Below are 12,909 nucleotides of genomic sequence, written 5' to 3' on the forward strand. Positions count from 1 at the left end.
TAGGATGACGTCATGGAGCGGACTCTGCAGCTGCACTCAGCGGCAGGCGGAGCTTCAGGAATCGAACTGTTTTACTTCCGGGTAGGGAAAAACGCAAGAAATATCCGTAATATTCTATAAATAATTCATTTTTTAGTAATATATGATCTTATATATAGATATAGTTGACTCTGATAGGCTTAAGAAAAATGATGGTAGGGCCCCTTTAATACAGTTGGAGCTGGAGGTAAATGAGTGATGTCACACTCACTCGCTCCAGTTCTCATATACAGTCAATGCTCTGGTATTGATTAAGGATTTAGCAGATTTGACCACCTCTGTGAAAACAGCTTTGGCAGCTTTTTGACTTGTTGCACTTGCTGTATGCTAAAATAATAAACTTTTAAGAAAGAACTGGACTGCGCTTCTTGTGTTCCAATCAAGAGTACCCGTGGTTTGCAAGAAGGCCCATAGACTTTCATTGAGAAATAGACAGTTATTTCTCAGTCATTTTATTTGTCAGGATAACCATTTTAGCTCTGATGCTTCCGTCTTAGCACATTCTTTCTAATCCCAATTTTTTTAGGATTTTTTTGACTTTATCGCCAGTTATTCAAACAATAAACTGACCAATCAGATGCTTCAGTAAAAGCATGTGGTCTCCTCCAACGTTTGGTTGACTAAAAGCTAAGAGTATTGATAAACAGCTGACCTTCAACAAAACTGTTTTCTGAGTTGAATAAAAAATAAAAGCTCATTGGAGTATTAAAGTCCAAACCTTAATCTCAATGAACAGCAGCAATGGGCTGGTTGGAGAATTATTGAGAGAAACTTGTTTTCTTGTTTATCTTTAATCATGTGGTCACAGTTGTGAGGAGAACTGGGCAGAAGTTAACCCGTTCTTCAGTTTTTACCATTTTTATGTCAATCCAAAATCAAATGTTAAATTCTTCTCCACACAGATAAATCTTCAATCGTCTAACTGTTGTCAAATCTTATACAAGTCTATTTAAATACCAAACATGGGGGTGAAGGTTCTCAGTCCTCCTGGTGGAGTTATCAGAGCTGTTTTATCAACTGGACTTCTTCTTGTAGAGTTGAAACATTTTGTTCCTCATCTGAGAATCTTCTTCTGACATCAGACCCTCCGGTCCTGAAATACCCTTCAGCGCCTCTTCTGTGGAATCAACTCTCAGTTTTGTTTCAAGAGGAAGGCAGATCCCTACTCTACCTTTAGGAAGAAACTTAAAATGTTCCTTTTAGCTGTGCTTTTCACAGAGCGGAGTCTCACTATCTTATTAAAGCAAATTCAAAGTGTGAGACCGACTTTGGGAGTGACAAATCACACCTTTATCATCGTTCCAGCTGAGAAAACTGTTGACACTCTGTGGGTCCAAAGGTTTGCCTGCGATCTATTTGAGCTGAAACCTTATTAGAAAAGCGACTTTAAGCTCAAAGGTGTGAACGTGACCTTTAAAGGTTGCTCTATAATAATCCATTCCTTTTCAGATTCTGACGATACAGAAACTGCAGAATTATAAAAAAGAAATCTAAGTTAACTGTTTTTTTTTGTGTTTTATTCAACATTTTTGAATAGTTTGCAGAATGTGAAAGTATTGTATTTTATTGAATGGATTTCTAATGTTATTTAACTTAATATAAACATATCCATATGTGATCTGCTATACATAAAGGTAAAGTACAAATCACAAACATTTTGTAATGCTAAGAATAGGCTTTAACCTCGGGTTGTTAAAATGTGAGAACCGTCACATATAGATCACCAGTTTACAATATGCATGATAGATAGTGTGTGCCACATCTCTAAAGCTAAAGTTCTGCAGGAAGATCTCCACCACAAAAGCGTAAATTGCTGATGCTTATCCTTTCAGTCTGAGGATTTTTATCGTTGCTCCGTAGTTCATTCAGTCTGGGGCATTTCCTCCACAAACAGTCTGGGGTCACATCTCAAATGGCACAAATGGAACTTTCTTGTTTTTTAATGCAGACTTTTCTTTCAAATTCAGTCACATTGAGAAGCAGACAAGCCCAAACACTTTACAGCAAAGCAGATTTTTTTTTCGAATGAATCAGACATAGGCCATTATTTCATTGTTTCCCTCATGATTTCCTAATGTCTCAATCACATTGACCCGTATGGGTGCTGCAGGTTTAAAAAAAAAAAATTGAGAGTTGCTAGGTTCATTTTCTATTCGTGCTTTTGTTTGTGCCAAAAATAAGACATTATTTATATTATCATAAATGCAAATCCAAATTTCTTGAAGGCTAAAGTAAGACTATGCAGCTCCTTCTAGGTTTTGATCAGTAGAAAAAGAGTCCAAATGGATCTTTTACTGTTAAAGGTTGCAGACCTCTGTCCTAGTATGTTTAAACAACAAAATTCTACAATAAGTCTGAAAGGAGAATCTCTGACTCTGGTCAGGAAATGCTTAGCTAGTAGAAAAGAAGAAGTTGATACTATTTATAAATGTTATTCTGCTTTGAAAGAGAAAGGTTTCCTGAAGCAACCCTTCATTCTTGGGAAGGTAAATTACTGTTCTTGATACGGTGCTGTCTAAAGAACAGAGATCACAGCTTATTCCTCCAGACTCCTCTGAATGTTTAATGATATTTGACTCTTTACAGTCTTTGTCTGCAGGAAAACGTGTCACGAAGGTGAAGAAACAGGAACAAGGATAAACTTAAGACTCCCACTCTAATGTCGTCTGTTTTTATAGAAACTGAGTTTTTTATTACCATTGAAGATTTAAAGAGAAGTGAGAAATACAAAGTTGTATCCAAGGAACCATCCTCAGATACAAACCTATCTTTTTTCTTCTTCAATGACAGATGCAAATTCAAGGTCTTTAAGTCACAGCTTTACGGTTGTTGAGTCTTTTTGAAACACTAACATCATCTCAGAGAAGCTGAAAAATGTCGTCTGTTTTTCCCAGCTGGTAACTACTAGCTTGTTAACCCCACCAATCTTTATTTTAATAAATATCATCATCGTATCATGTTTTTATTGTTCATGCGCTCAGCCTTCTCTTTAAAAGCAATCTAGCCTGACATCTTTTTGACAGACAGGAGAGTAGGAGCGGCCCTGATGAGTCCAAAAGAAACCACAGCGGGACTGTTAGTGATCACGATTAGACAATATTGAGAGTGAAAGCAGCAGCTGGAGAAAAAAAACAAATGTAAAAATCAAATCCTAAACGGCTGTAATCACCACCTGAGGTACATTTGGTAATTTAGAACAAAGGGTGAAGAGGGACACCTCTTTTCCAGAGCGACTATCCAGGCTTTATTAAAATCTGTGATTCATCCCACATCACACTTAACATTTAAATACCCATAAACCAGCAGGGTTTTCAGTCCCACACCTGATTATCCACATACTATTATTGCTGCTTAAATAGAGGGAAAACACTTTTTGTCACAGTTTTGTCATTCCAATTATATTATTATCATATTGTTGTCTTTGAACAAACTTCCAACAAAGTCAGGTTTACCACCGGAGCAGGTGCAGCCTTCAATAGAAAATGTTATCTAATAATGCAGCAGCGTGTATGTTTACTCTACCATAGTTATACTGATTCTAAAGTCGCTGTGTTTGAAGCATTCTGCAAATACCCTGCTTGACATTTCCCTTCAGCAGAGTCTGTCCTCAGTCTCTCTGGACTCCCCAGATAAAAGGGTCAGACAGGAGGAGGGAGACACCAGCAGAGAGCTTGTGTACGCCTGTGTTTTCATTAGCTTTAATGGCTGTTGGACTAAGAACTCGCCACGGAGCCATTAAAGCTCAGGCCTTTAATGCTTTTCAGCTTTAGACAAAGAGTTGTGGGCGCTGGCGTGGACGGAACGCCGTAGAGAAGAAAGCTCCTCTGATCCGACGTTCAGCACCGTCTCACTAAACTGTTAGTGCCGTAAACTGCAAGAGCAGCTTAGTTTATGAGAGGAGAAACATCATTTTCTTTACCTAACTTGTGCGCTGTGAACTGTGTCTCAACATCAAACAGTCTGGTAATTGACAGCTCACTAATGATACTTCATTATGTAAAACATCACGTTTTGGGTGATTTTTTTCCTCATTAAGTTATTTTAATTCAAAGAGAGCAGCTGCTCCTTTTAAGTTTTTCACGGTTGGGCGGCCATTTTTCTACAGGAGCCCAGAGGGACAAGAGATGGATTTAGTTAGTCGGCACTATCTACTATTTGGTAAAGAAATTTCCAATTTTTTCAACAGTATTAAGCTTACTGCACGTTCATACAAGTTGATGAGCATCACCTTTAGAAAATAAACCGCTCTGTGTATTTTTCAGCACAGATTTTTCTGTCGTGCTAAACAAGTTTCCACCTTTAAAGACCCACTCTGACAAAAATTGTTCTTTTGGTTTTTAACATGTTCTTGTGGCATTTTTTTGTTGATGGAGGACATATAAAGAATTAGTCTTTATTCAAATCACTATAAATCAAAACCAGACGAAAAAATGCTTTTTAAAAAAGATTGCAGTTTTTACATAAAAACTAGGGGTGAAATCATTCATTTTAAGTGGAATTCAATTTGTGGTTGATGATTTGTTTCATAGTCGATGTTGGTTCATTTTGAGCGATCCGATTGGATTCGATTCACTCAAATGGATCAGAATATCTTCATGAAAAACTTCCACCAGTTTGACTCAGATAAATACCTGGTGCTGAACAGAGCAGGTGAATTTTTCCTGATTCCTTGTATGTCTTCAAAATATTCAAGTTTAAATTAAATATGTGCACAAACAAATAAGTAAACAAGATCAGTAATTACTCCATTCTTGTATGTTTTTGAAAGCATCAGGTGCTGCTGCTGGCCCCTCCCACATCCTAGTGTGCGCTAAAGCTGGCTAATAGATGGCCTAGTCTTTTAAGCTAATTTTATTATAATTTTTTCCTGAGTAACTCAATGGTGTAACAACTTATTGTGATCAAAATAAACGTCCAGATGTCCAGTCTTTGTTTAAGAGATGTCATGATAAGTGCTTTTAGGTTCTGGTGTGTCTCTTACAAATTTAGCACGTTTGATTGTTAACTTTTGATCCATTCTTTGAACCTGCTTCTTTTTAAAGGTTCAGAAAACAACTTAAATCAAGCTGTGACTCACTGCAATCTAAGTGAGAAACATTCCCTTTCACACAACAGTGAAATCAGAATTGGCAATTATCACCTGCTAACAGCGCTAACTCTCACACCATCATGTCGCTACACATTTGGAGGGAGGTAATAAGCACATTTTTTGTTTGTGTTTCTGTAAAGGCTAAAAAATGTCTATTAAAAACTCAGTTCAAATGTTTTTTTTGTTAAAGGCAGCATCTCTTTTTTTACAGGTTTTAAATGCTGAAAATATGGAAAGAAATTAGTATCACTCTGATTTATGCGTAATTCTTGATTCGTGCGTAACTTTGGATTAGTGCATGCATTCTTAATTTATGAATAAAAATATATATAAAATACAATATGCACAAATTAAATTTACAACAGCTTGAAGCAAATTACACACTCAAATTTTAAAAAATTATGCACAAATTGCTTGTTACGCAAAACTACAGTTCCGCGCAAATCGGAGTGAGTCTATTTTCTCTCTATAAGAAAACATTTTCCAGCAGCAAAGTAATCTCAGTGAGACAAAAAGTTCCATAGCAAAACATTTGCAGCTTAAAATTAGGGGTAACTTCTAATGTCTGGGTGTATTTTTTTTGTCCATTTCACATAAATAACTAAATATAAGAGGAATGTGTACAAAGTCTCTCCCACCCGCTTTCCTTGTCAAACCACCACTGTGTGCTTTATTATGAAGAATACGACTTTCTTGATTTCCATTTCTTGATTATAAGATTTACCATTTGAATTTAGAACACACTGACCTGTCCTTTCCGGTCTCCTTCTTGAAGAGTTCATCAAACTGCAGCATCTTCTGCCAGGAGATGATGTAGACCTTGAGTTTGGGCAGCACCTGGTTCATCAGCCTCAGGTTGTTGTACACCAGGCCCTTCCCGTCACGCCTCATGTAGTTGCTGGGGCCCCAGAAGATGAACACGGTGTCTTGGCTGGCGTTGAGCAGCTCATGGCGGCTGCGCAGGACGCGCTGCATGCTGGAGTGAGCGATGACACGCAGGGAGGTGCGGCGGCCGACATCGCGGGCGTAACCTCTGGCGGTGGGAGCATCATTCATGCGTATGATGCACTCGGCCCGGTCGATCTCCTGGCCCCGCCCACCTCCGATGAGGTGACCCGAGCTGGTCACCAGGGAGCAGGTGCTGCAGTGCATCCTGAGAGGCTGATCGATGGAGGGAGGGGAGAAAAAACAGATAAACACCATCAGCTTTGAATCCAAAAACTTCCACCTCTTATTTTTCAACATCGACTACACTTTTTTGCAGGAATCCACTGATGTTCTGTTTAGCTAAAGTTTAAAGAGAATTATGCAAAGCAGACAGAAAAGCACACTTTAGGCAACTTCAGCGAGAAGGCTCACCATGTGTTTGAGAGGGAAAGTGTTTTGTTGACAAACATGTAGTGACAGGGCCTCCGGGGCATATGTAGCTTGTCAAAATGCTTTCCATGTGGTAGAAACCCTGAGGTTCTACAAAGAACTCACCTCAAATCTCACTCCCACTCATACAAAAACAAGAATTTGTGTTTACCTCCCAACTTTCTGTTGGATCTGTGAAAACCGGCTGTTCAGGTGAAGAAAGGCAAAAACAGGCGAGCCTTTGCCTGAAAGATATGTGCAGATGATCCATGGAGAAAATGGCCTTAGTGTTGGAGAAAAGGAATATCTGTGTGGGTTGCAAACGGTCTTTAATCCTGTAAAGCCCAGTACTTTAAAGAACTGACATTTCTGTTTTTTTTTTGGAAATTGAGAGGTTTTTTAAAGCCTTTAATAAAATCCACAACAATATTTAGCAGTTTTTTCATTTTCATGAGATATGGATGGTACCACTTATGGTTCATTGGGTGATTGGTGAGTTTTTGTTCACAATAGTAGCTTAAAATACAAAAATATTGAGATGAGTGTTCAGGAAAAAATACCTTATTATTACCTTATACTGTCTCTAATTTTAAACATGATGTAGCTGTTTATAAAGAATTAATTACCAATAAGTGTTGGCTTCTTTCCATACAGAAAAGAGCCATTAAAAAATGAATAACAACAGATGAGTTATTCTCACAATAACGTTTTCAAAATTAGCAAAGCCTTGTTTTACAGAGATTTAATTGAAGCAGCTATTTTGAAATGATAAGGAAAAGCTCTTCTACTGCCCCGAGTGCACAGGTGTCAAAGTCAAGGCCCGGGGGCCGGATCCGGCCCTATGGGTAATTATATTTTATTTTTTTGCTACTAATGGCCTGATGTTATCTTATGATTATTTTTAACTTGTATCATTTTGACAAAATATATTTTTATGGAAAGTAAAATATTCAAAGATTCAAAGACTATTATTGTAACTGTCAGGAACAGTTAAATTGTGGGGGGTCCACCAGCAGCAATGCACGGCACAATAAAAATATAGAAAAGAAATTAAAAATAAGAACAAAATAAATAACAGTAAAATATAACGTAGTTAACAGTAATAATAATATGAAACTGTACAGAGGTAGGGCAAAAAGGTAGGTACACGACAGGTTGAAAGGTTTTTAAGGTTTAAATTGATTTATTCTGGAATAATATTCCTGCATTTTTATTATTCATAATTATGTTAAAAAGTTACGGTTAGAAAGTTTTCAAAATTGGCATTTTGCTAACTTTTTGGACTATTTGGCATGTACTAAGATTTTTTTAGGCTGTTTTAAAGTATAGCTAATATTTCAGCTACATGCTAGCTGTTTCGGCTAATCTAGGCTTTTAAAAAAGATTTAGGCTGTTTTGGAGTTAAGCTAATGTTTACATGCTAGCTGTTTTGGCTAATTTAAGTATTTAGTTTTAGTTTGTTTGGTCTAATTTGAAGTTTAGCTATTTTTTTCAGCTACATGATAGCTGTTTTGGCTAACCTGTTTTTTTTGTTTTTGTTTTTTTAGGCTTATTTGCCATTTAGCTAATATTTTAGCTGGCTTTCAGCTTTAGCATTTTTAGCTATCAATTTCAGCATCTTCAAAAAGTTCAAAAAGTTACGCTTTTAAAATTCTAAAAATTTTGTTTTAGAATGTTCAATAAATGTTGATCCTGTTCGGCTCCGTGTGTTTAGGATTTTGGCCCCTTGTGCGACACCCCTGCCCTAGTGGAATGATGATGAACTACAGGACAAAAAACATGGACCATGGTCTCAGAAATGTGAGCACCAAATATGATATAAATGGTTGCTTATCACTAATAAAAATGGTAAAAACAAGTAGAGTTTTATGTATTGTTTTTTTTTTATTCATTTTGAACTTTAGAAAATCTGAAAATCAAGTTGAGATCATTTGTAGGATTGGTTAAAGTCTTGATCAGCTGCTCTCTACATTGTAAAATAACTGCTGTAGATTTTACAGTAACTCACTGACAGCTGGATGCCAGTAATTATTGTTAAGCATTTTATATCTTATATATTCCACCAGGGTTTGAAACGAGGATTTCTTGCTGTGAGGCGATAGTGCTAACCACTCCACCACCACGTCAACACAGCTGCATTGTATCTATAATTTTAATGGTGGTGAAATTTTGTTTTGATGTATTTAGTTTTGAAAACAGTTTTAACCGCGAGTATTTAGTTGTGTTTTAGCCTAATTCATAAAAACAAAAATCTTACAATAATGTTTAAATGTATTGATACATTCAACCAGCTGTTTTTTTTTTCTACTTTTCACTTTTTAGTCTTTTTGTCACGTTTGCCTCCTCAAACATAACTGTTTACTGGTGATTAGATCTTCACAGATGTGTCTTTGCTAATAATGAATGCGCACAGCATTCTGGATTTATTGTTTTTTTTTTAAGAAAAAAATAGTTCACACACTAAGTTTTGTTATTGAAGCCACTTCATCACTTCACTTTAATTTGACTAAACTGAAAAAAAAATACTAACAAATTACAGTTAATTTTAACAAACTAAGACTTTTTGTGTCACAGGGATGTTTTTAACTTGTGTTTTTGTTTAAGTTATACACATCTTACCATGTAGAAGTTAAGATGTATTCTCTGCTAAAAAATTCAGAAGTTTCTGTACCGTTTTTGCTAAGCAGCAACCGTCCTGCAGAGAAAATTCTAATTTCTGAGAAACTCAGGTGTTTCATTAAGATAGAATAGCACAAATTTATTTTGAAATCCTTCTAATTGGTCTGCCCACTTCCTGTTTGTATGTTGACCTTACACCGTGACTCCAGAAGGGATTAAGCGATGTGTTGAAGATACCGTTAAAGATGGTATCAGACAGCAGTCACAGACGCTGCTGTGTGTGGTGTATACATATCTTAAAACAAGTATGGCCTCTTTTCCTCCCCAGTATGCACATAAATCATCGAATGAATCTATTTCGGTGTGGTGAGCTGCCATACTCTTAATTAGTGTTTCAGGTGTGTCCGGGGGTGCAGGTGTTTTCATGCAGACCCCTGCGCTGAAATCACAGTCATGCCTGCAGAACCCTATAATGCGCTCTGGAATATCGCCCCAGCAGGAATTTACATTCTTATAGCCATAACAAATTTACATTTTCTTGGCATTAACAAAAACAAATGATTACGGCTGCAGTGGAAATGTGTATGTGGAGGGAGAGAAGAGGGGATGTGTCATTATCGTTATTATCTCCTGACTTTGACTTAGTGGCAGATTAGCAGCGTTACGAACTCATCTGCTTAATGAAACCTGAAGGTGCTGGAGAGCAGCGGGACGAAGGGAGGGAGGGGGGGAAACAGAACGTGGAAGGAAATGATGAAAACCAGGAAAAAGAAAGGAGGGCAGCAGGGGAGAGATATATGGAGGCAGTGAGAGCGCCCTGGTGCCATGGTGTTTGATGAAATGTTGAGCTAATGAGGTCCTGGTGGTCTACATCATCACCGGCAGCAGCAGCCATTCATCCCTCTCTGCCCTTCCCTCTCCTACCTGCCACAGCCGTGACAGTCAATCTGGGTGCGGCGTCGCGACTCCGGCGGAGCAGGTCACAAATCCCATTTTTACCCAGAAGCTTTTAAGTGGCTCTGCAGGCCGTATTCCTGCTTTTCTGTCTCACAGAGAATTTAAGTGGGACTTACTGTTTGGAACGGCCACTTCAGGACATTTGGTGAGGCAATTAGAGAGAAGCAGTTGGGACAAGACTGCGGAACATGCGACACCTCCCATCCTCCGCTTTGACTTCAGACAGATAAACCGCTGCAAGATGCTGTGGATTCTATCTTTTCTCCTCAAATATCCAGAAAAAAATGTTGTTCATTGATTTATGCAATAAATGGTTCATAATTCAAAACACATGTATCATTCATGTGTTCAATATCACGGCTTTGTTCCTTCTTACCGAGCAAAACACCTTTGATCATAATTAGAAGATCTGCAACATTTAAACTGCATGTTCCCCATCAGTGTCTGCCTTCACCTGATCAAAGCTGCAGTCAATAATACAACCCCAGCATGAACAATGGATTCTGATTACTTTAGTGTGACTGGAGGTGAAAACACAGAAGGGAGAAGGAAGAAAGCTTGAACATGAGAAAAAAAGAGAATCGCTGCCCTTGTCTTAAAATCTGCTCTTCTTCTTTGCTGTGCGAGTACAAAAAAATCAATAAACGCCTCAAACATTTTGACAGTTAAATCTGATTGATGTTCATACTCTCCTCCATCAACAGCACAGAGGGAACTTTTCCTCTTTTCATCCGTCTTCTCTGGGCTGATATCATTTTCACTGGTGGAGTTTCTAAACTCCTCCATACTCTGATGTTTTCAGAGGCTGTGGTGAACAGAGTTTAAGTGGAATCAACCTTTGATTGTAGACTCAGATGACGCTTTGCCCCCCACTAAAGAGTCCACTTCACTGGTTGAAAGTTAGAAAAGGCTTTTTTCTTATCACTGTGATGGTTTTCCACTCCTGCCTGCTCATCCAGGTCTGTTTCTCGCCACACATCATTGATTAATTCTAAGGTTTGTTTCTTATGGTTGTATGTCAGTATCTCTGTTTTCTTGGATAAATACTGCAGACTTAAAAGTCTTTAGAGTTCTGCTTATGTGTTTTGTGCTCACAAATTACACTTCTGGGTCAACACAACACAAAAAATGTAACATTTAACATTTCAGACAGTAAAACTGAAGGAAAACTTTCTCTCTGGTCTGTTTTTGTTCAAAAACTGCATATTGTCATCACATTTACCAAGTACAACATTGTAATTCATAGTGACTAATCATAACACAAAAGTGTAGTTCATCTGATATAGTTTTTAATTAATTGACAGCATTAATTTAAAAATAAATGTTCTAAATGTGTAGTTTTGTGTGTGATTTGATTTTATGATTATTCGCAGAACTTAATGTGTTGTGAACTTAAAGTGTTGTGAACATAAATTGTTGTGTTGTGACCCTTCAGGGCCACTGTAAGAAAAAAAATAATCACGATCAATTGTGATGAATTCTTTCCAAAGGTTTGAGATTAATTAGTTATTTATTTATTTATTTATTTATTTTTTTGATTCCCGGCCTTATAAAAAAAGCTAAATAGACGGAATAATGAAAACTCAACAAATTATTGTAAAAATATTCGGCAAATGAAGGTTCTTCTTTCTAAAAGTTTTAAACTAAGTTTTTTTAAACAAACAGAATTAAAATAGTAGTAGAGGGAGTATTATTAACTATTTTATGTAGTTTGTTAACCCTTTAACACTGGAGCTCCAGTGTTCATGTTCATTTATTTACTGTAATTTTTTTAATTGTTAACACAGTAATTCCAGTAGATTGTCACGCTGCTTTTCTCCTCCACAATCACTGGAATTATTGTGTTAAAGGTTGAAAAGTTGCAGTATAATAAAGATTTTCTGTTTTAGCCTCAGGTGATTAAGGGTTAATCCAGGATTTCACCTTAAACAACAAAAAAACGAATATTTTAGAATATTTGAAGCTAAAAGCATTTTTGTACTTAAAAAAAGTGAAGAACTGACTGCTTTTGTCTTTTTCCTAACGTTTTTACTTCCCCTCTTAGTCTTTTTTTGTTTTATTGTCTATTTTTAGATACATGTCTACATCCATGCCATGTTTGTTTATGGGATGTTGAAACATCCTCATGTTTGTTAAATGCTATACAGATTTTATTTTAAACTCTTGGTTTTGTTAGTACCATAAAACTAATATTTTTCATATCCTGTAATTGTAAATAAATTCAGACATGAAGGGGTTAAGGATAGGTTTGTTCTTGTGCTGCTTTTACCAGGTCCATCGCCCATCAGCCTTAGGTAGATAACTAACAAAAAAGGTCCAAAAAGGCGAACAGAACCCGATCGTCACCTCTCCGTCTGCCTGCTGGAGCGACAGGCTCAGACAGCAGAGGCCACTGGTTTCTGCTTCCTCATTCTGTGGGCATCCAAAGCCTCATCTGCTTCCACTGAGCTTGTCCTTCACTGAGCTGCAGGAGCCATCACCGTCTGACTTCCTGCCTGACTTTCTGACCTGAGAAAAACACGCAGCACAAATCTGGATGGATTAACCTTGAGAGACAGTGGAGGGGATGAAAGGGAGACCTGCTCCAGACCGCATGGGGAGGCAGTATCCATGGAAGCAGCTGCAGACGGGGGGACCAAGGAAAGGTGTGCTGCAGGAAAATCTACTGCCTATTGAAACTGAACGTCGGTGAATGCTCGACATTCCGAACATTAGAAATATACTGCTCCTGTTTGTTTTCACATGGCTGCTCTGATTGATTTGGCATTGAAGGCTATTCACAAGAGAGTGTAATTAAGCAACAGGGAAGAAAAGAAATCTATGGAGCACTTACATAATCACAACTTCTA

The 12,909-nt window shown here is 37.5% G+C and overlaps 1 protein-coding gene across 1 annotated transcript in view; it reads right to left on the reverse strand.

Moving 5' to 3' along the window:
* The window catches only part of st6galnac5a (ST6 (alpha-N-acetyl-neuraminyl-2,3-beta-galactosyl-1,3)-N-acetylgalactosaminide alpha-2,6-sialyltransferase 5a), a 64,728-nt gene that overhangs the window by 18,559 nt on the left and 33,260 nt on the right, over nucleotides 1-12,909 (reverse strand). Inside the window, exon 3 of the mRNA XM_024281930.2 lies at nucleotides 5,877-6,289. Within this exon, the coding sequence (XP_024137698.1) occupies nucleotides 5,877-6,289 (413 nt within the window). The remainder of the gene's footprint in view (nucleotides 1-5,876; nucleotides 6,290-12,909) is intronic.

Source organism: Oryzias melastigma, linkage group LG17, assembly GCF_002922805.2.
Source record: "Oryzias melastigma strain HK-1 linkage group LG17, ASM292280v2, whole genome shotgun sequence".
In the NCBI taxonomy this organism is placed as follows: domain Eukaryota; kingdom Metazoa; phylum Chordata; class Actinopteri; order Beloniformes; family Adrianichthyidae; genus Oryzias; species Oryzias melastigma.